The sequence below is a fragment of the Salmo salar genome, chromosome ssa05 (assembly GCF_905237065.1).
Source record: "Salmo salar chromosome ssa05, Ssal_v3.1, whole genome shotgun sequence".
Classification (NCBI taxonomy): Eukaryota; Metazoa; Chordata; class Actinopteri; order Salmoniformes; family Salmonidae; genus Salmo; species Salmo salar.
In genome coordinates, this window is record NC_059446.1 from 57,384,299 (window position 1) to 57,409,008 (window position 24,710).

Below are 24,710 nucleotides of genomic sequence, written 5' to 3' on the forward strand. Positions count from 1 at the left end.
GTCCATGTCCAATTGGTGCCAATCTTTTCCATTTGCTTGGGAGAGATGGTGTGGACTCATCTCGAAACTGAACCACTAAGCCCACCAGCTATCTAGCTTCAGTGTAGAGGTGGTTTCACCCTGCCTGCACTCAGTGCGCTGCATTGTGACTTGACATGGTCTCTAGTTGTTGTTTTTCCACCTGTGTCTTCTCTTCCCACCATCCTACTTGGCAGGTAGGTTTGATTAGTGCTCCCCCGGGAACCCGGCGGAGCAAACAACACACGTCTGCCTCGCTGGTGTGTATGCAGATGTGCTCCAGCTCACTCACAGAGGGCTCAGAGCTATCTTCACACACCCCGAGGCAGTGAACCTCACACAGTGTCACCACACACACTGTCAAAGCCCAATAGAGAAGAGAGACTCTCGGAGACAAATATGTCACTCCCTCAGGCATACGCTTCTATCAGTCTATATACAGAGTACTGCAGTGGGATATGGAACTAAAACATCTTGGTTTATTGATTGTGACAATTTGCATGGGGATTGACATTCGATACGTTTGTATGACGCTACTGATTCTTACTTGGACTGTCGGAAAAGGAGTTGGGATGAATAATTGTGATAGCGTTTGACAGTCGTAATCAATTACGCGAATGTGTCCTAACGACAACTGTGTTTAGTCCCTGTGGATGACAGTGACAGATGGTTGAAAGCTGTCGAGACAGAGGCCAAAGAAACGTACCCAAAGCCGGAGCTGTTTTCTCCCCGAATATGAAACAAATGATGTTTTATTTGCTGTTGTACTTTTTAATACTGAATTTAATTAGTGCTTATCATTTTGTGCCAGGCTTTGTGCGCTTTTGCAGTCTCTTAAAATGTTGTGGGTTGCTATGTTTCTTCGCTCTCTGTTCAACCACACAGTATGCTCGTTTTGAAGAATCTCTTGCCGAACAGATTATTGAAGCGATAATAGCAAATAGCAGAACAGTGACATTACCCTAGCAGACTCTCCTTAATGATGTGCTGTGGGACAGACTCAGAGTAAATGTTGTGTTTCTTGCCTCACCACAAATCATTACGTTTAAAGATCATTAAGACTCGATAACACTAGCAGGGAAAACAAGTCGGCTAAAACCAGAGGATGCTTTAATTGGATAATCTAATGACTAGTCGAAAAGTCTGCGTACTTCAATAGCAGTGAAGACTGAGTTTCTGTGGCGTCGGTTTTGTGGTCTGGCCATCAACATGGCCGGGTCTTTTGTCTTTTCAATGAGAATGTAATTACATTTTTAGCATCCAAATTCGCATAACGCCTATCGTTACACCTGGCCTAAAATACAATTCAAAAGAGAACAGTAGGAATGTTTCTGTCTGCTGGAGCATTAGTTCAGCGTTAGTTCAGCCTTAGTTCAGCGTTAGTTATGCGAGGTAGTTAAGTGCTCGGGTCAACCACTCAATCTGGGTCATGTTGCTGTGTCTCGTATTTGACTGTGTTTCGTCTGGAACGTCGTTAAAGCTGAAAAGGAACAGTTGGGATGTTTCTGTCTGCTGGAAGGCATCCAGCATTAGTTCTGTGAGGTGTAGTGAGGTGCTTAATGCTCAGCTCAATCTGGGTCATGTTGCTGTGTCTCATCTTTTATTGTTTTGCCTAGATGATTGCCTACCTGTAGGCTTCTCTTTTGAAGTCTTTCAAGTAGCTTGTCCTTAAACAGGTTGTTCCCATGACCTTTACACCTGTTGTTAATGCAGTTCATCTGGGTAAACTCTTCAAACCTAAAGAGGAAATAAGAAACTGATTTGATCCAAGCCTGACCCATATTTATCATCATCAGCAGCTCTCTGTTCTCCGTCCCTGAGCACTGCTTTGGAGTGTCGAAACAGTGTACGAACGTGCCAGAGGATTTGTCTCACTAAAGAGGGATTTAGCTCTCTCTCTCTATTGGTATTAAACATAAATCTCTCCTCTCTTCGCATGGCTGCCTCCTGCATTATTACATTGTGCGTGAGGCACCCTATTTCTCCCTGACGACACGGTGCTAACAAGTGGAGCAACCGCAGAAGAAAGACAGTGCTCCTACTCCCAGTGTGTAAATCTGAGCCAGATGATCAGCGCTAGCTAGGCTATCTAAGCTATCTCAGCAACAGGATGAGGAAATAAAGCCGGAACATCACTTAAAAAGCCCCAGGAGAGCCCATGTTCCGAAAAATCAGATTACTTGATGTCTTTTAGACCGACAATTTTCCCCCGTTTATCTTCATCCAGTGGCCATTCACTGGGGATCAGAGGTACTTATAACTAACGATAGGCTGAAGATTACATATAACCCTTTGTCCGTTAAATATGAAGACCAGCTCCAACCACAATCCCAGCGATCTAATGGATTATCGTCCAGTAATAGAATCAATTTAAAACGGGAAGGATTCTCATGGAGGGTCTTATCTATAGTGAACTGAATTTAGCCTGGAAGAATTAAATGCAGATTCTCCATTTAAGAGGAATGAATATTAACAAAGGCTGCCAAAGCCGTATACCGTAGGTAATGTTTACATTGCCCTACATTAAACATAAGGTGATCTTCTCTTTCCTTATCTGTCAGTGGTACCATAGATTGACATGGACATAAAACATAGGACTTCTTAACAGACAGTTGCTTCCTGTGGTCCTAGTTTGTGCTTCAGAAAACACTGGATTTCTCTCTGTAAAAGCCAAGTGGTTTTCCAACAAAAAAAACAACATAGTAGGAAGCCAAGCAGGTTACCGTACTTTCTGAGAGGTCTATCTTCTAAGCCAAGAATCTACCACTGTCCCTCGATAGCTCCATGGCTCTTGGCCAATCGGATGAGTCATTTGAATTCCTGCAGCCAAAGTGAGAAGCCTGCGTCTGTGTGTTACCAGCTATATGTTTGCATGTGTTACCAGTCGTGTGTGTATGTTTACCATGTAGATGTCCTGAGAGTCCTCGTCCAGGTACAGTGCGGCCCTGTCGAATGCCCTGTAAGAAGGACTGCATCCTCACCCCTTTCAGCGACTGGTCCCAGTGCTCTCCCACCTGTGATGCAGGTATGAAAGAAGAATTCAAGCTACTGTGCAAAGACATGCACACAAATAACAACCCTATTCGCCCTGTTGCAGGAGAACGTACCTGCTATGTGGTGTATTTGAGGCTTAAAAAGGCTTCGAAAGTTTATAATTTCCACAGAAATTTCAGACTTCATTTTCCATTACGAAAAACATATCAACCCCTACAAAAAATGTCAATTAATTATAATTCACATAATAATAATTCACATTTTCTGTTGCTGCAGGATTATTTTCCTGCTGTAGCAAACTGGCTCAAATTAATATCATACATCTGTACCTGTTCATTGTAAGTCTCTTGGGAACTAAGAACTATGGACCAAAAATGCTCTCCTAAAAGGAATGTCTTGCTTATCCAACTGCTCGGCTGAATATTATGCATGTCAGCTGTTATCATGAAGCATCATTTGGAGATCATTTATATTATAAACCAATGTAAAACTGGGACGAATAAGGAAACTGGCACCAATTGGGTGATGCATGCAATGTAAATGACTCATTACAGTTTCCTTAAATTGTATTACTCTCGTTTCATTACGGATATTTCATTTGACAGATTGACATGTAGGATGACCTTAAGATGACCTAATTTAGTGCAACCCAGAAAACATACTAGCCTGTGGCTACAAGTGACAGGGTGCCATGCTGTTGTTATTGTTGTTTTCATGCTGTAATAAAAAACGCCTTCAGACCAGGTCACCTTTGTCAGACAGCCATGGCCACAGCTGGAGGACATTGTTGAATACATTACATTGATTTATGGGATGAAATCATCATCGTTCAGATTTTGATGACCTCTTTATTTGTCATGAGAGCATAAATCTTTGGCCCTCGCCACACACAGTCGCAGTCGTATATTTTGATAGAAGTGCTGATGTTCTCCTGCTGTATAGGATGACCCGCCTCCTACCCACACTGGTTGAAACTAAAGGTCAGGGATACACAGAGCCTGTAATGCACTCATATAATATGATTCGCCAGTCCTGGACCATAAAACTACATCTTAATCAGTCTAGATCAGTGGTTCTCAAATCCTGGTCCTGGGGACCCAAAGGGGTGCACGTTTTTGTTTTTGCCCTAGCACGACACACCGGATTCAATTCATCCAAGCCTGATTATGAGTTGATTATTTTGATCAGGTGTGTAGTGCTAGGGCAAAAACAAAAATGTGCACCCATTTGGGTCCCCAGGACCAGGATTGAGAGCCACTGGTCTATAGTCAGAGCTCTGGCAGAACGTTATAGTTCTTAATTGTATTTATTCAACGGGTGTGTCTATTGGGAATACCGCTGATCGTGGAGAAAGCATCCATCTTGTTGATGTTGCTTCATCATTAGATTTGGACTTGACGACTATGTTGATTTTACTGCAACTATAAAGCAGTCAACATTCGCCCACTCTGCCCTGAATATGTCAGTTTGACATGGAATGTCTCAAAGTAATTTAAAAGCGAACAACGGCAAATTTCTGAAATTTGTCAAAGTACCTAAACCTGTCTGGCTCAGTGTTGGACTGTCTGTCACAGTGTACGCCTCTCTCAATCAGGGAGAGTGAAGTAGAGCTAGGGCTAGGTCACAAGGTTATGCGACCCTCCCCCTCACTGCAGCGCTAGATAGAACTTTGTGGAATAACGCAAATCTACAAAAATAATCTACGTTCTGAAATGACAGCGAAATTGCATATTTCGTTTGCAAGCCAGGGCCAAATTGCCTTCCTTGAGTGAACAAGAGAATGTGATATGATTTAATCAAATGCAAAAGTATTTTTATATGTTTGCATCAAATACCATACTCTTTGAAAATTGGGTGTTGATTAGATATAGCAAAGGCTATGTGATGAATGATGATCACCGGCAATCAACAGCTGCTGTGTTGCTCTTTGGATTATCCCATATCATGGAATAGGCTACGTGAGTGAACGTTTAGAAAGACAAAGGCGGACACCTGTAATTATTTGATTTGGATGGATGGTAGACGGATATTTTCTTATCTAAAAGGTGGGGGAAAGTTTGCTACATTTCCCGAGCTCATAAAAGCTACCAGCTCTCACAGTCTCACATCAGAATTAGACATTTATCCATGTTTCTCAAGCGTCTGCTTGGTTTCCAGAGAAATGCATTGAGAGAGAGATATGAAATAGGCTACTACCAAGGTCTGATGATGCTTCTGACAATATAGTAAAAGGATGATGTCCTAATGTATTTACAAAACTGCCGGTGAGAGTGTAGTGTTTATGAGGAGTTCCCTCGTGCATGTGTTGTTGCATGTGCAGTAAGTCCTGGGTAGATTTTTCCTCCCTGCTTGGCAGAGATCTTAGAAAAGGTAAGAATTGTGATCCCATGACCCAAATTTATCTCACAATCGAATGGGCTTCCCGAATAAAGCTTGTTCTCTGTGAAAGAACATAGATTCTTTTTTCACAGATCTGCGTTATTCCACTAAGTTCTATCTAGCGCCGCAGTGAGGGGGAAAGTCGCATAACCTTGTGAACTAGCCCTAGCTCTACTTCACTCTCTATGAGTGAGAGAGGTGTACACTGTGACAGACCGTCCAACACTGAGCCAGACAGGTTTTGGGACTGTGACACATTTCCGGTGTTTGAAAATGTAATTATAATATAGAATTAAAGTAACGCTCCGTGTACTCCATTTGGTTTGGCAGCTGGTAACATTCAGAAGAAGAAGCAGTCAAGAAAGCGCGTCATCCTCCAGCTGCCAGCCAACGGGGGCCAAGACTGTCCTGAGGTGCTGGAGGAGGAGAAAGACTGTGAGGCTCCTAAAGTCTGCCCTGGTTACAGGTACAGCACAGTACCAAGAGTACTGACAGTTATACAGTGCTTTCAGAACATATTCACACCCCTTGACTTTTCCCATATTTTGTTGTTTTACAGCCTGAATTTTAAAATTGATTACATTTAGACTGTGCGTCACTGATCTACACACAATACCCCCTAATGTCAACGTGGAATTATGTTTTTAGACATTTTTACAAATTAATAGAAAATGAAAAGCTAAAATGTCTTGAGTCAATAAGTATTCAACCCCTTTGTTATGGCAAGCCTAAATAAGTTCATGTGTAAAAACGTGCTTAACAAGTCACATAATAAGTTCCATGGACCCAGCAAGAAGACATTAACCGAAAACACAAGGTCAAATGTACACTGGAGTTGCTTACCAAGACAACATGGAATGTTCCTTAGTGGCCAAGTTACAGTTTTGACTTAAATCGGCTAGAAAATCTATGGCAAGACTTGAAAATTGCTGTCTAGCAATGATCAACAACCAACTTGACAGAGCTTGGATATTTTAAAAAGAATCATGTGCAAATATTGTACAATCCAGGTGTCCAAAGCTCTTAGAGACTTACCCAGAAAGACTCACATCTGTAATCGCTTTCTAAGGTCATTCTGACATGTATTGGGGTGTGAATACTTACGTCAATGAGATATTGCTGTCATTTCATTTTCATTAAATGTATAAAAAATGTCTACAAATATGTTTTCACTTTGTCATTATGGGGTATTGTGTGCAGATGTGTGTGAGAGAAAAAATGATTTACTCTATTCTGAATTCAGGATCTAACACAACAATATGGGAATAAGTCAAGGGGTATGAATACTTTCGGAAGTCACTGTACATGGATATGATTACACCAATGGTGATACTATTGCTACTATCGTTAGCAACTCTTACTCATAAAGTGTATTGGTATTATACACTAATTACCTCCACTGTCTGCTGATAATGTTCATGTTGAATATGATGATTTTAATGATTATGTTGACATTGACTTGATGATCATAATCACGTTCAATATCACTATCATTATCACAATCATCATCATCACAATACTTCCTCTGTTGCAGGTGGAAGTCACACAAATGGAGAAGGTGTCAATTGGTGCCATGGTACATCAGGGAGGACAGCCCAGGGGCTCAGGAGACATGTGGACCAGGTCTTCAAACAAGAGGTGAAAGGACATCCTTTAACCGTCTCTTTTTTTTCCTTCACAAATCCCCTTCTATTACTTTCTCTTCTATCCAATTTAAACATCCACAATGAAAATGACATTCTTTGTGGCCTCTGAATCTCAGCCAGGAGAAAACAGATGGATTTGGCAAGGTTAGGAGAGGCAAATTGTGCTTCTTAAGCCCATTTGTCAAATTCCCCTCTTTAGACGAAGACGTGAACTGGGGTTGACACTCCCCACAGCACTGAGGACCCCATTTGTCACCCCTCAGTGAATTTAGGATGTCAATGTGTTCATGACTAGGCATCCACCTTGCTTGAGACAGTTGGTGTTTCCTAGTACCCAGGTACCTTAGGCTCTTTTCATGCAGGTTTAATCACAGCTCCATTTGGGAGAACTGCTACATTCCCCCTCTGGCTAACTACAACCTGTAAATATGTTTCAATTGTAAGCAAACACCATACGACAGCATATCGAAGCATACTTTTTATCTGCGTACAGGAACGGCTCGCCTACTGTAGATAAAAGAAGCTGTACTACAAAGTATTGTAAAAGTTTTTTTTTTTCTTTCAGGTCACATAATAATTCCATTGTTGTATAGCTTCAATGGAGAACTATTATCAGTGGCAATGTTGTGCTAATGTGCATAAATGGAAAGAGACACGTTACAATTTCCTTTTCTTGATACAAATGATCTGACGTCCACAATCCTCCTGTAGCGTTGGGCTGACTCTCATAGCCTGTGATAGTAGACGTTAACATCCCTGGGCTCTAAAGAATCCAGGTCACTGTTTGTCATACTCTGAGACATGCTGAGACATAGTGCCTCTTTACCCCAGGGGCGTCTCACAGCTTCTCACAGCGTCTCACTGCGGTGTACCTGGAGGGACCTGGAACACTCCTGACCGCCAGTCACACTCACTGTCAACACACATGCCACCACAAACAACCCCACACATATCAACAGAGTACAGCAATCCAAAGGTATAGAGTCACCAGAGGCCCAAGGGAGTTTGAGCAGAACTCTGCTTGTAGGTTACTTTGGGGTAGAAAAATAATCTTATCTTGAGTGTCTACAGCATAACGAAAAGCACATATTGCAATATCTCCAGTAATGTCCTTTTAATCAAAACACAACATATTTGACATATTAACATCGACCTGTATTGATTGTTATTTATATTTTACCATAACTCTTCCTTCTGAGTTGTTTATACTGGCAGTATAAACAAACTGGCTGCCTGAGGCTGTGTTCAACTGACAACCACCCTGTATTACATAGTACACCTTTTCTGCAACCCTACCGAACCAATCAATGTCTCCATTCCTGCTAAATCTCTGTGACCCAGACAAAATGGCCACCAACCCTCTAAGGGACACTGTGCCTTTGATTTCCCCCCACAGCCGTGTCCTGTCGCCAGCTGGACGGAGTGCAGGCAGACATTGGAGAGTGTCTGAAGTTTGCCAACACCATGCCCCCCATCACTCAGCGGTGCCAGCTCCCATGCCAGGACGATTGCCAGTTCACCAACTGGTCCAAGTTCTCGTCCTGCACAGCTGACTGTGTGGGGGTCCGAACCAGGAAGAGGTTACTTGTAGGTGAGGAATAGTAACAAAATGTGTGGACTTTTGGCAGTATCGCACCTTTGCACAGTGGCAGTCCATTAAGGAAGTTCTATAGCTTATAAGCAGCATGACTGATTCAGTTTACGCTATGACCTTGCGAGAAGGGTAAGTAGCATGTAGCCTGCTAGAGTGCAGCATAGATGCTATTAGCAACTATTAGATCAAGTCTCTTGTTCTGGGGAGCAGCCTGAGAATTTTAACGAGGTCTGGTCCAATTAATCTGGATGTGGAATATTTACATGTTACTCAATGAGAACATAATGATGCATATTAATGCCTAGTGACAGGATGGAGTTCGGCTTTTAAATTACACATGACAGACAGGCAGGCAGGCAGACACACACAAACACAACCTTCATACCTACTAACCCCTATCCTCTCTCCGCCCCAGGGAGAAGCAAGAAGAAGGACAAGTGTAAGAACACCCAGATGTACCCTCTGAGCGAGACCCAGTACTGCCCTTGTGACAAGTACAACGCCCAGCCCGTGGGCAACTGGTCCGACTGCATCCTGGCCGGGGGAGACCGGGTGGAGAGCCTCCTGGGCATGAAGGTCCAGGGGAACGTCAAGGAGTGTGGCCAGGGTTACCGCTACCAGGCCATGGTGTGTTACGACCAGGACAACAGACTGGTGGAGACCTCACGATGCAACAGCCACGGTGGGCTGGAGTTGTTGGGGGTGTGGGTTGTGTGTGTGTGTGTTTGTGTGTACCCCCCAGGGGGAAGTTGACTAGCCATAATCCCCCCTGAGCCCCTCACACACTAATACACACACACTAATATACACACACTAATACAGACACACTAATACACACACTAATACACACACTAATACTCACATACTAATACACACACAGAGAGAGTGCGACCTAATGGCATCATGCATTGCTCCCGTTAACCATGACCCCTGATCTCTGATAATGACTGTCAGCACCAAATCTTCCCCAAATCACAGCTACAGTGCTTGGTTTGACGCCAAGGGAGGGGATGTGGGTCGACTGGGTTGTTAGGTTTCTCTTCCGTGATGATTTCAGTGATTCAGTAAGCACTGCGTGTACAAAACGTTACAATATCTGTATTAGAATTGAAGTTGTTTCACCACTTTCAAAGTTCTCTGACTCTCATGAATATTATTATTTTTGAAACCGAATTTTTTTTCAAACTGAATTTGACATGATTTCATTTCTCTAACGTTCTTGTCTGAACTTTTCTTATCTGAATCGCTCTTATCTCCATGTTCTTAAAACATGAAGCGCAAAGGAACACTCGATACCATCTCTAATTTGACACGTGCAGACAAATTGCTTTTAGAAAAGTTGAATTTTTGAAGACATACACTGATATAAGCCGTAGCGCAGAGCGAGATGTAGAAATGAACATATCAGTGTCATGCATTTCTGAACAGAGCCTAAGCTACGACTCAGAGATTCAGTTGCACATTAGTAAGCCTGGGTGTGGGTATGACTGGAGCCCAACTTTGGGACGTATTAGGAAAGAAAATATGTGTGTGTTTGTGGGACAAGGTATACTGTATATTATTATGGAAGGAATTATTGATAGTGTTCTAGAATAATGTGAGATTACACGTATCGTCTCATTACAGTATGTGTCGTAATACATCCAATATCACTTCCCTATCTCTCTCCCTCTCTCTGTTTCTCTCTCTGACTCTCTCTCTCTCCCTCTCTCTTTCTCTCTCTTGCTCTCTCTTTCTCCCTCTCTCCCTCTCTCAATTCAACCCAATTCAAGGGGCCTTATTGGCATGGGAAACATATGTTAACATTGCCATAGCAAGTGAAGTAGATAATATACAAAAGTGAAATAAACAATAAAAATTAACAGTAAACATTACACTGACAGAAGTTCCAAAAGAATAAAGACATTTCAAATGTCATATTATGTATATATACAGTGTTATAGTGATGTACAAATGGTTAAAGTACAAAAGGGAAAATAAATAAGCATAAATATGGGTTGTATTTACAGTGGGGTTTGTTCTTCACTGGTTGACCTTTTCTTGTGGCTGCAGGTCACAAATATTGCTGCTGTGATGGCACACTGTGGTATTTCATCCAATAGATATGGGAGTTTATCAAAATCTGGTTTGTTTTCGAATTCTTTGTGGATCTGTGTAATCTGAGGGAAACATGTGTCTCTAATATGGTCATACATTGGGCAGGAGGTTAGGAAGTACAGCTCAGTTTCCACCTCATTTTGTGGGCAGTGTGCACATAGTCTGTCTTCTCTGGCGAGCCAGCCTTTCTCAGTAGCAAGGCCTTGCTCACTGAGTCTGTGCATAGTCAAAGCTTTCCTTACGTTTGGGTCAGTCACAGTGGTCATCTCCCTCTCTCTTTTTCTCTCTCTATATCTCTTGCTCTCTCTCTCCCTCTATCTTCCTCCCATTATCAGGGTTAATATTAATAGAAGAGGAAACATTGTCCTCTCCATCACTGTGTGTATGGTGACATATTTCCCCAGGCTGTGATAGAGATCATCAAATGTAGTTATCTCTATTCCCCCCAGATATCAATAGAGGCGAGGATTAACACTAAAAGGCTGTGTTGCTCACAGCGACGACATACACAGTCCTTTTAGTGTTCACCTTTTTTAAAGTCTTGGACTCAATTGGTGATGCTTTGACGTAACAAGTTCATCTATTGCTGATTTGTTGGAGTCTATGGAGTTTCCCCAATTTTTGGGGGTTAATGTTTCACATGTGAATTGTTCAAGTCTCCATGGTGGGTTAAAAGGTGTTGGTTGGGATACTGACTAGTGACCGTGTGTACAGAATCCAATTTAGGAACCTTGCCATTCCTCCTCCTTAGACCTCACGCCTCACCTTGACAACGTTCCTAGTATGGATTCTGTACTTTGTAACTCGGCCATGACCTTTTCTATGATTATATACTATGGGGATGGCTCTGAGAGGCTTGGCCTTGCTTGACAGGAAATGGGTGGTTAAGAGGGAATGAGGTCACTGTGGGAATCTGCGCTGGTGAAGGCTTGTAGTTAGGCGGACATGTTGGTAAGGACCAGTAACCGCAGTGTGTGAGGTTGTGGTGGTGATGTGGTTTAGTTGGAGGCGATCGGGGGCCGACATATTAGTAAGGGCTAGTGAACTTCTCTACACGAGCAGGAGAGTGCTGTTGAGGATTAGGGTTAGCTAATGTAGTGGGAGGAGGAGGGGCTGCCATGGTATTAAGAGATGATTGGGACACTTCCAAACTGCTGAAATGATGCAGCAAAAAAAAATCTGGTGAACGCAATGGGTTGTGCTAAAGCTAAGCTGTGCTGTGGAACAGAAAAGTTCTGATTAAATAGCAACACATCCTTTCTATGCATCCCTCAAGAAATGTGATACAATATGCAGTGTTTCTCCCACTTCGTATCCTCCCACTCCACCACACCCCTGCATACACACAGCGGACAACTATACATCAAAATGTGTTTTGGTTTGAAACTGTCTTTACACTGTAGCTGTAGTACTAATCAGACATATACTGCTCAAAAAAATAAATGGAACACTTAAACAACACAATGTAACTCCAAGTCAATCACACTTCTGTGAAATCAAACTGTCCACTTAGGACGCGACACTGATTGACAATACATTTCACATGCTGTTGTGCAAATGGAATAGACAACAGGTGGAAATTATAGGCAATTAGCAAGACACCCCCAATAAAGGAGTGGTTCTGCAGGTGGTAACCACAGACCACTTCTCAGTTCCTATGCTTCCTGGCTGATGTTTTGGTCACTTTTGAATGCTGGCGGTGCTTTCACTCTAGTGGTAGCATGAGATGGAGTCTACAACCCACACAAGTGGCTCAGGTAGTGCAGCTCATCCAGGATGGCACATCAATGCGAGCTGTGGCAAGAAGGTTTGCTGTGTCTGTCAGCGTAGTGTCCAGAGCATGGAGGCGCTACCAGGAGACAGGCCAGTACATCAGGAGACGTGGAGGAGGCCGTAGGAGGGCAACAACCCAGCAGCAGGACCGCTACCTCTGCCTTTGTGCAAGGAGGAGCACTGCCAGAGCCCTGCAAAATGACCTCCGGCAGGCCACAAATGTGCATGTGTCTGCTCAAACGGTCAGAAACAGACTCCATGAGGGTGGTATGAGGGCCCGACGTCCACAGGTGGGGGTTGTGCTTACAGCCCAACACCGTGCAGGACGTTTGGCATTTGCCAGAGAACACCAAGATTGGCAAATTCGCCACTGGCGCCCTGTGCTCTTCACAGATGAAAGCAGGTTCACACTGAGCACATGTGACAGACGTGACAGTCTGGAGACGCCCGTGGAGAACGTTCTGCTGCCTGCAACATCCTCCAGCATGACCGGTTTGGCGGTGGGTCAGTCATGGTGTGGGGTGGCATTTCTTTGGGGGGCCGCACAGCCCTCCATGTGCTCGCCAGAGGTAGCCTGACTGCCATTAGGTACCGAGATGAGATCCTCAGACCCCTTGTGAGACCATATGCTGGTGCAGATGGCCCTGGGTTCCTCCTAATGCAAGACAATGCTAGACCTCATGTGGCTGGAGTGTGTCAGCAGTTCCTGCAAGAGGAAGGCATTGATGCTATGGACTGGCCCGCCCGTTCCCCAGACCTGAATCCAATTGAGCACATCTGGGACATCATGTCTCGCTCCTTCCACCAACGCCACGTTGCACCACAGACTGTCCAGGAGTTGGCGGATGCTTTAGTCCAGGTCTGGGAGGAGATCCCTCAGGAGACCATCCGCCACCTCATCAGGAGCATGCCCAGGCGTTGTAGGGAGGTCATACAGGCACGTGGAGGCCACACACACTACTGAGCCTCATTTTGACTTGTTTTAATGACATTACATCAAAGTTGGATCAGCCTGTAGTGTGGTTTTCCACTTTAATTTTGAGTGTGACTTCAAATCCAGACCTCCATGGGTTGATACATTGGATTTCCATTGATTATTTTTGTGTGATTTTGTTGTCAGCACATTCAACTATGTAAAGATAAAAGTATTTAATAAGATTATTTCATTCATTCAGATCTAGGATGTGTTATTTTAGTGTTCCCTTTATTTTTTTGAGCAGTGTATATAGACATTCTCTGTATGTTTAACTCTGGTTCTAATTCCACTGATTGGAATTGGCACTGTAGGAACAGGACTGTAGCAGGGGGTTCATGTAGACGTATAGGGGATGAACACATTTGTGAGGGTCCATGAACTACATGGCATAAGGGAGGATTTCAGTTAATTTGGCTGGCTTAAAGAGAAATTGAAGGCAATAAACAACTTCTCTGGTAGAAAATAGCCTATGTGGCGTCGATATTAGTTTGTTAACAAATAAAATTTGTTCTAGTGCCAAAATTTACTACGAAGTGTAAATAGGATAATTTTGCTCATAAAGTCGGTCACGTCCAAACTGAGGTTTGAGAGATAATTAGGAAAACAATAGTACGTTACGGAACGAAGGGTAGCGTATATGTTTTCTTTGTGTTGGGTTTATTTCAATCCTGCCCACAGCCGGCAGCACCCAAGTAATCATCAACTCAGGAACGCGCAGCTGCACGCGACCAATCGTTATGCCCATGGTCAATTTGGTTTGACATTCGTTATCCTTAAGGGGCTAGTTAGGGACCATCAGTAGATCACACTGTGTGTATGTTATTTAAAATATTTTAAAATGTCAATAGCTCCAAATTTCTATAAATTAAACATTTCTAACCAACTATAAATTATATAAATTCATATAGAAACATTGAAAGCGTTTAATGAGACAACTAAATGATGTGCAACATTAAAATATTGTCCCATTTACATTGTGAAATGCAATAAATGGAATGGACTCAAACATGTGGTTTCCATATGGATTTCATGTGTTTGATAGCGTTCCATTCATCCATTCCAGCCATTACAATGAGTCTGTCCTCCTATAGCTCCTCCCACCAGCCTCCACTGGTGTATGTGATGTCACATGAGAGTAAGGCGTGTCATTGTGCCACTAGGGTCACCCTTGTTGGGATCGGAGAGGCTTCTTTCCCTGCCACCCCGTCTTCCTGTCACGTGGTCTGTCCCATCACTCAGGGAGCTCCTATGTTTGAACAGGATTCCAGGGTTAAGTACTGCTGACAATGGTAGCAGTTTAGTAGCCAGGGCTTCCAATCAATCACACATCCAGCACCTAGAGAGTCTTCAGGAAGACAGAATGTTGTCAAAAAGTGCATTTTATGCACAAACACTTCATTGTGTCTCCATGCGTGTTCACTTTGTTGATTTAGATGTTTTCCATTTAAATCTGGATGGGACCACAGGGAAATGCTGTTGCACAATAGTACAGCCTCAGGCCTTCAACCCTGAAGCTTTAGTTCAGACCCAACCCTCAAACGTATACAATACACTGTACATTCCAGTTCATTAACAACTGTCTCGTGAAAGCATAGAGAAGAAAAGTGTCGTTCTCCACTGAAATGTAGCCAGTGGTTCACATGGATAACCTCTTCCAGTGAATTAGCCTGCGACCTCTGTGTGTTTGTCGAGACAGACACAGGATATCAGGCTTGGGGATGTAGGGATCCAGATAAACAGGAGTAATAAGCAGAGTGAGATGCTTAAGCCAGCCAGCCCCAGTTACCATGTCATGACCCTGTCAGCCACTTGAGGAAACATAGATTACATGAAAAAGCTTACAGTCGACCCAAACCACTGCTCAAGTGCATTTTTCGACTTTATATAACAGCTTCATATGAGACCCTGGAGCGTAGCTCTATTGTTTTAGCACAAAAGCGACAGTCTCTGTGAATCAACAGTTGAGTCATTATTTGCTCATGTTGTTGGTGCTAGTATCGGTTTTCTGGTCATGTGATATCGGTACACCTTGGATTTTCTCCAAGTTGCACATACAATATTTTCAAGACACAAGAGTTTATTATTATATTATTGTCGATTATAGTAAACAAAAACAAAATGGGTAACACTTTATTTTTGCTCAGTACTTTTAATTCCTTGGTGAAAATGTCATGAACATGCCATTAAGTTTTATAACATGTCATAACCTGATCGCAATCCGACCGAAATAGATGCTATACCATGGAAAGGAAGGGCTCCTGAGGGCCTCTATGGGCCCCTGTCTTTTCCTGGCCCTTCTCACACCACTCTCTCTCTCCTCCATGCAGGCTACATTGAGGAGGCGTGCATCATCCCCTGTCCGTCAGACTGTAAGCTCAGCGAGTGGTCCAACTGGTCCCGCTGCAGCAAGTCATGTGGTAGTGGGGTCAAAGTGCGTTCCAAGTGGCTCCGGGAGAAACCCTACAACGGAGGGCGACCCTGCCCCAAACTGGACCACATCAACCAGGTACAGCACGAAAAAACACTCACAAGACTGTCTAATGTAGAAATGAGTTCATGTTTACTTGTAAGAATTTTGTCTGACAGCTGAGGGACTTCCTAATATGGATGCCATTTTTTCCTAATATAAATACTGTTTTCTCAGGCACTGTTTGTGATAAATAAAACCGTTTTTGTGTTAGAAACACATTATTACAAACACATAGGAGAGAGAGAAACAAATTAAATATTCATGAAAATATTCAGTTTGCATTACCTTCCGTTACTTTCTCTCTAGATTGCCAAATTGCTTTTGCTGGGTAGAATAGAGAGCCAGAGGAATGGATGCTATAAATGGAACTATCCACACTAATGCCCCTGTGAGCTGGCTGATTCCTGAATTGAGAAGTGAAATATTTGACCTTCAATATGAATAGAAATAGATTCAGAGAAGTGGATTAAATTCAAGCCATGTTGATCTGTTTCTCAGTGTTTGAATTCTCTAAAGGGGACTCCACAGAGGAAGCCTTTATTTACAATGTCACATTAATCAAATGTTTGATCGTAGCAGTTCAATATTTGCATTTATACCAAAATATACCAAATATTTGCATTTATACCAATTATACCAAATCTATGCCACTTTCATTCCACAATGCACACTGGATACGGATGAACACAATAGGCCCAGGTAAGACCCTTTTCAGTATTATGAATTCATATTGAAAACAATGTCCCACATACAGAATATCTATTTTTGTGCGTAGTAATGTACAGAACATTCATAGATGTAGCGAGGTAAGATCAAAAAGGACAGACCTAAGCACTAACAAAACACCTCTGGTAATGTCTTAATCATCTCAACACAGTAATATCATTGACGCTATTGTTGTCACCCAAACTTCAATGATAACGGAGGTAATAACCATAGACATATTAATGTCAAACCCCTTGCCTGGTGCCTTCCCCAGGTGTATGAGGTTGTGCCATGTATTAGTGACTGTAGTCAGTATGTGTGGGTGGCTGAACCCTGGAGTGTGTGGAAGGTCAGCAACTTGGACCTGAAGGAGAACTGTGGAGAGGGCGTCCAGACCCGCAAAGTCAGGTACCATACCATTTCACTACATCACACTACTGTATGCTAAATAAAACCACCCCAAGCAATGTTCTACTCCCTCATATGAAGACCGTTGTGTCACACACACTACAAATCCATGGTCCTCAACATATGCATGTAAATATGCTGTATATATTGCATTTGATTGACAGTTGATTTTAATGGAAAATGTTTTGAGTATGTAAGGTCATATGAACACATCTCTGGGCCAATCCCGTAGGTGTATGCTGAACACTATTGACGGTCCATCTGAGTCTGTGGAGGACTACCTGTGTGACCCGGAGGACATGCCCTTGGGGACGCGGGGAAGCCGGCTGCCCTGCCCCGAGGACTGTGTCCTCTCTGACTGGAGCAGCTGGAACCGCTGCAGCCTGGTAAGAATAACTGGTCTGAGAGCAGTCATCTTTATTCATGTATGTATGGTGTGTATGTGATGGCTGTGGTAAGAGGTATCCTGGATCTGTACAAAATTGTTGGCCTCTCTGGAGTTGCTGCAGCCTGCTAAGAACCACTAGTACACGTCTGTGGTAAGAACTGACCCTGGATCTGTAGGATCGTTTTGTTTTTATTCACCCACTGATTCTGTGATATGAAGTCCTGGGATTGAAACTGTGAAACCCATGTCTCACTTTTTGAAAGAGACTGGAACCTAACATAAGGAGATTGTCTTAGTATAAATGGATTGTGAATCTTTCACAGTATGATATTTCTTCCTCCACAGAAGCAGAAAAAGAATAAAAAAGAAATACTACACTACCGTTCAAAAGTTGGGGTCACTTAAAAGCATCCTTGTTTTTGAAAGAAAAGCACATTTTTTGTCCATTAAAATAACGTCAAATTGATCAGAAATACAGTGTAGACATTGTTAATGTTGTTAATGACTATTGTAGCTGGAATATTATGGAATATCTACATAGGTGTACAGAGGCCCATTATCAGCAACCATCACTCCTGTGTTCTAATGACACGTTGTGTTAGCTAATCCAAGTTTATCATTTTAAAAGGCTAATTGATCGTTAGAAAACTATTTTGCAATTATGTTAGCACAGCTGAAAACTGTTGTTCTGAACTTCTTCGGGATCGGTGTCCCTTCCACGGGACGGTTGAGCTAACATAGGCTAATGCGATTAGCATGAGGTTGTAAGTAACAAGAACATTTCCCAGGACATAGACATATCTGATATTGGCAGAAAGCTTAAATTCTTGTTAATCTAACTGCACTGTCCAATTTACAGTAGCTATTACAGTGAAATAATACCATACAATTGTTTGAGGAGAGTGCACAATTTTGAACATGAAAAGTTATTAATAAACAACATTACGCACATTTAGACAGTCTTGATACAAAATGTGGACCAGAAATGCAATGGTTCATTGGATCAGTCTAAAACTTTGCACAAACACTGATGCCATCTAGTGGCCAACATCTAAATTGCACCTGGGCTGGAATAATACATTATGGCCTTTCTCTTGCATTTCAAACATGATGGTACAAAAAAATACAAAAGAACGGTTGTTTTTTTCTTTGTATTATCTTTTACCAGATCTATTGTGTTATATTCTCCTACATTCCTTTCACATTTCCACAAACTTCAAAGTGTTTCCTTTGAAATGGTACCAAGAATATGCATATCCTTGCCAGGCCTGAGAAGGCCAGCATCCCGGAATTGCCTCTTCACTGTTGACGTTGAGACTGGTGTTTTGCGGGTACTATTTAATGAAGCTGCCAGTTGAGGACTTGTGAGGCTACCAGTAGTCCAGTAGTTAACCGCAGTAACAGGGGATGCTGCCTTTGTTCACTCCTCCCCCTCTGACACATTTCATTGGTTGTAAAAGAGCGATTGAACTGTTTTGACGTCACCTGCTGTTTTCCTGAAAGGGCACCAGCCATTGTTAATCACACCCCATTCTCTTTAAGTGCTTGACATGCTGACTTCCCACAATTCCAATCTCAACATGGAGTCGTGCTGGTACCAGCGGGACTTGTCCCATGTTTTATTCATGACGAATAAAACATTACAGCGATGGAGATATTCCAGAGGCAGTGTTTTTTCCACTCTCACACTGTGTAAATGGAATGGAAGGAATGTTAGGATGGAAAATCTATTCGAGAAGCATCCTCAACGTTTTTCCACCAAATTTCTAAGAATTCCCATATTCTAGGAATGCCAGTAGAGAGGATATGGAAAAGTTGGCAACCCTGGGAATTGGGAATGGCATGACATCAGAACATGGAATTTTAATCCACTTTTATTTAGGACAATTAAATATGGAGAAAGAACTGGGAAATAATCCAGAAGCCTGCAAATTCACACAGTTGAATCGACTTTTATGTTCAATAAATATGGACATCGCGGCGGCAAGGGCTCTCCATTGAAAAAGGGCTTAGTTCCAGCTCAGTGATCTGTCTACGTAGAATTCTTATCACTTGCTGCAATATGGATTTGTATATCATTTACGCTATAAGAAAAATGAACGACCCTCCCCCTTTTTGCTCAACCCCTCCTTGTTGACGTGAAATTGTGCCTACCTTTCAGCCATGCAGTTACAACAACAGCAGGAAACGGACAGCCTACCCCATCCGGTCACCTGGAGCTGGGAGACAATGTCCGGACACCACAGAGAAGGAGCCATGTAGTCTGAACCTGAACTGCTTTCACTATTTCTACAACATCACAGGTAAAAAAAAACGAAGGAATCGCAGAACATCTCACTTTGACATCTTCCATTTAGTTTGTCTATTATTAGCTACGTTCCCTCATCAGTGGTTATCTACTTACACTGGTACTTAAAGGCCCAATGCAGCCGTTTTTACCTCAATATCAAATCATTTCTGGGTAACAATTAAGTACCTTAATGTGACTGTTTTCAATCAAAATGGTCAAAAAGAAACAAAACTAGCTTCTTAGCATGAGCAATTTCTTGGTATATTAATTTATTAACCACCTGGTGACTCCATCCCACCAAAACAAGCAGAAATGTCAGGTGGTCTTTTTAAACAGCTCTTACACTAAAAGGGCATTATCATCATTTCCACAATTTCCTAGTATTATTCCAACCTCATATGGTGGAAATATATATAAAACACAGGAAAATCATGTTTTTGACTGCACTGGGCCTATAAGTGTTCTACTTTTACTCATACTGAAATAACTTTACCCAACCAATGCAGTTTTAATATTGCACACTCTTGGTGCAGCATACTCTATCTAGTGCTACTCCAAAACTACTTGCTCCAATTAAACTGCACAGTCTTTTTTGGTGGCTCCTCTGTGATTCCAGAGATTTGTAGTGTTATCTTCAATATCGTAGCTCTCTCTCCCTCTCCACTCTCTCTGTCTTTTGCTCACTTCACTGCTAATCTGTAGCGCTCCGCTCCCAGCGGCACCCAGGCCTTTCAGGGCCACACAGTAACTATGTAAATAAAATACCAGTAGAGATCATTACTGGAAATGCTCTATTTCATGTTGCCAGGAACCATCTTGCCTCTGCTTGTCTGAATCATTCTCTCTCTCCACAATCTCCCTCTTCGACTCCCCCGAGTGCCACAAAGCTTTGCAGCAGGAGTTGAGCTCTCAAAACAGCCGCTTAAAAACAGCCACTCATCTTTGTCAGAGTGTTGCAGGCGTTTGAATGATCCCCGGGCCCCTCAGCAGTAGACAGGCTTCCTGGCATTAACTAGAGCCACATGGTTATTTGACTGGGGGCTCTGGGACTCCAACTTCTCTGGATTCAAATGATATGCTTCACTTCAGAGGCTCGTTTATTTTGGGTCTGTATTAAACAGGTTGAACTGCAAAGTCAAGGTGGTGTCTGAAAAATTAGTGATGGGAAATGTGAAAGGGCACAACACACAACTTGATGTCTCTCTTGAACAGTGGTGTAAAGTACCTACGTTTTGGTGTAAAGTTTGAGTATCTGTACTTTACTTTTTATATTTTTGATTACTTTTACTTCACTACATTTGTAAAGAAAAGTATGTACTTTTTACTCCATATATTTTCCCTGACAACCAAAAGTACTCCTTACATTTTGAAAGCTTAGCAGGACAGGAAAATGGTCCAATTCACACACTTATCAAGAGAACGTCCCTGGTCATCTGTACTGCCTCTGATCTGGCGGTATAAGGGCACAAGGCGAGACCCAGATGCAGACACGGGAGGCAGGTGGTTAGAGTCCAAGATGTTTATTAACAATCCAAAGGGGTAGGCAAGAGAATGGTCGTGGACAGGCAAAAGGTCAAAACCAGTTCAGAGGTACAGAATGGCAGGCAGGCTCGAGGTCAGGGCAGGCAGACTGGTCAGGCAGGTGGGAATGAAGTCCAGAAAAACAGGCAAAGGTCAAAACCGGGAGGACTAGTAAAAGAGAATAGAAACACAGGCGCACAGGCAAAGCCACACTGGTTGTCTTGAACATACAAGACAAACTGGCACAGAGAGACAGGAAACACAGGGATAAATACACCAGGGAAAATAAGTGACACCTGGAGGGGGTGAAGACAATCACAAGGACAGGTGAAACAGATCAGGGCGTGACAGGCGGACTCACTAAACACAAACACTTTATTTGTAAATGGCGTCTGAGTGTTGGAGTGTGCCCCTTACTATACATATATTAAAAAAACAAGAAAAGTGTGCCATTTGGTTTGCTTAATATAATATACTTTTACTTTTCATATTTCATCAATTACATTTACTTTTGATACTTAAGTATATTTAAAATCAAATACTTTTAGACTTTCACTCAAGTAGTATTTTACTGGGTGACTTTTTACTTTTACTTGAGTCATTTTCTATTAAGGTATCTTTATTTTTATGCAAGTGAGACAATTCCACCGCTTCTCTTGAAATAGGCGTGGCCATTTCTCTTGATCTTTTTACGTGCTCCTCTGTCACGTGTCCTAGTTCAGCTGTCAAAAGCATGGCAGAGCAAGTGTTACAAGCGGTTATGACTCTGTTCAGTTAATGAGTTCAAGTGTTAGAGGTGTTCTCTATGCATCTGTTGCCAAACTTATCAACTGCCATCAAACTCAACTGAGTAAATATCCTATCTTTAGAAAAGGGCTTGGGGTTGGCGCTGCCTTAAACAGGCTTTAACATCAAATGTACCCTTTGCCTAATGATTGAAGCTTTGCACGTGTATCTCAAGTCTGGTTTGGGGCAATGATTTATATAAACACTAGATCACGAATGCTGTTTACTGGCCAATGAAAGGCTTTGAAGGTACCGGTCGGACATATTAGTACTCCCCAGAAGAACGAGTCCTCCGTATGAATATAAAGGGAACTCTTTACAGTAATTCTATTAAATGTTTCAAGGACAAAATTACATGGATTTAAGTATTTAAATATTGTAGTTGGGACAGCAACACTTTACTATCAAAACATTATACTTTAAGGAAAATGTTTTTACATATTTATTTTATTATTATTTGTATGTTTAGCTCACATAATATAATTTCAAAGTATGCATTAAGGTGTCTGTAATAGAATCAATTTGGTAAAAACTAATGTAGAAATGAATTCAAATGAATTTCTATAGCTTATTTTTACAACGGTGGGCAGGGTAGTAAAATGGTGGTGTGGTGGCTTCAAATCAGCTCCACCTATTAGCCATCTAGTGTATATATAAATCATTGGTTCGGGCCCTACAGTACACTGAGTATAGAAAACATTTTAGAACACCTGTTCTTTCCATGACATAGACTGACCAGATGAATTCAGGTGAAAGCTATGACTCCTTCTTGATGCCACTTGTTAAATCCACTTCAATCAACGTAGATGAAGGGGAGGAGACAAGTTAAAGAAGGATAATCAAGCCTTGAGACAATTGAGACATGGATTGTGTATGTGTGCCATTCAGAGGGTGAATGGGCAAGACAAAAGAATGTGTCCTTTTGAACAGCGTATGGTAGCAGGTGCCAGGCACACCGGTTTGTGTCAACTGCAACGCTGCTTGGTTTTTCACGCTCAACAGTTTCCCGTGTGTATCAAGAATGGTCCACCACCCAAAGGACATCCAGCCAACTTGACACAATTGTGGGAAGCATTGGAGTCGACATGGGCCAGCATCCCCGTGGAACGCTTTCGACACCTTGTAGAGTCCATGCCCTGACGACTTGAGGCTGTTCTGAGGGCAAAAGGTGGTGCAACTCAATATTAGGAAGGTGTTCCTAATATTTAGTATACTCAGTGTATGTTTGTGAGTTTGTCTTGAATTTGAGTGTGATTTTCATACTGGTCTGCCTTTTCCCCTCAGACTGGAGCACATGTCAGCTAAGTGCCAATGCTGTGTGTGGGAATGGCATCAAGACGCGGATGCTGGATTGTGTACGCAGCGACGGCAAGTCTGTCGACCTCAAGTTCTGTAAGGAGGTGAGACCCTCTTAAACGCTCTATCCTCAACTCCTGATTACAATCCTTGCCCTCATTCAGGTCCACTATGATGAAAGTCAATACTAGTGATATTGAAATTGGATTGTTTCCAGAGTAACTGAACCAACTGTACTGTCAATATTTTGAAGTTGTGTGTCCTTGGAGTATTAGTAATTTAGCTCAGCAGAGCAGCAGTAACATAATATGGATCAGTATCAGCCCCAAGTGATTCTAGGCAAATAAAATTACAGGCATGTACAGCATCTCCATAAAACATTTAGAAGTGTTTACACATGAGGATTGCTGTTGCCCCATCAGATTCAACTCAGTTCATTCATAATCCATTCAGACGCTCTGAAATTGTCCCTTACAGGCTGTAGTGGAAAAACTAACCTCACTGCTATTGAACCCATGGCCCAGTTTCAGTCCGGCTCAATCAGGGATAATAGGGTTTAAACAAGCCGGGTGCCCATCTTGTGCCAGAACAGAACCAGCAGCTCCTGGGAATTATAGGCTGTTTACCTAGTCTGTTGCAAAACCCCTCTATGATAGGTGTTGTGACTGATACTGTTACTGAGTGATAATGATCCCGCTCTTTCATAGCTGAGCCTGGAGAGGAAGTGGCAGATGAACATTTCCTGTGTGGTGGAGTGTCCCGTCAACTGCCAGCTGTCTGATTGGTCGGCCTGGTCGGAATGCTCGCACACGTGTGGGCTGGATGGTAAGGCAAAGACCTGATCCTCCTCCTATATACTTATTCTGTCAACGGCTCCTAGCTGAACGTCTGAGATGATCAAGAAGAAGAAGTAGTGAAGGACACTTAATGGGTTAACTTCTCCTGAGGGTCATCAAACCAGACTCATCTTGGTGGTTATATGAATATTGGTTCAATATGAGATACAGTGCATGAGTTAGAGAAGGAACGTTTGCATGTTCTGCAATTGAATGCTTTGTTTGCCACAAATATCCTATTCAAGCTGAAATCCCAGAATATCTCAGGCAGCTATGGTTTGGGGAAAAAAACAAAGATCACAAACAAGACAAACGGCATTAAAACACAGCCATACAGTGTCTTCAATCTCACTCTATTCCGTTCAACCAATGCCTTACATAATAGAATGCACATCTCCCTACGTTCGCTGTGCTATCAACCCATGTTAGATCAACAGCTCCTCTACGCTGTCAGATGACCAACGATCACGGGGATCTCCGTCTGCACCAAAAAAACAACATCGGCCCATTTGAGACACATCACATCACACTCT

The 24,710-nt window shown here is 42.5% G+C and overlaps 1 protein-coding gene across 1 annotated transcript in view; it reads left to right on the forward strand.

The window, feature by feature from the left end:
• The window catches only part of LOC106605193 (thrombospondin type-1 domain-containing protein 7A), a 99,303-nt gene that overhangs the window by 65,024 nt on the left and 9,569 nt on the right, over positions 1–24,710 (forward strand). The window contains exons 9-20 of the mRNA XM_045718411.1: positions 2,928–3,043; positions 5,722–5,857; positions 6,926–7,029; positions 8,434–8,628; positions 9,047–9,313; positions 15,805–15,983; positions 16,641–16,646; positions 16,927–17,060; positions 17,293–17,446; positions 19,610–19,751; positions 23,330–23,445; positions 24,049–24,166. Of these exons, the coding sequence (XP_045574367.1) occupies positions 2,928–3,043; positions 5,722–5,857; positions 6,926–7,029; positions 8,434–8,628; positions 9,047–9,313; positions 15,805–15,983; positions 16,641–16,646; positions 16,927–17,060; positions 17,293–17,446; positions 19,610–19,751; positions 23,330–23,445; positions 24,049–24,166 (1,667 nt within the window). The remainder of the gene's footprint in view (positions 1–2,927; positions 3,044–5,721; positions 5,858–6,925; positions 7,030–8,433; positions 8,629–9,046; positions 9,314–15,804; positions 15,984–16,640; positions 16,647–16,926; positions 17,061–17,292; positions 17,447–19,609; positions 19,752–23,329; positions 23,446–24,048; positions 24,167–24,710) is intronic.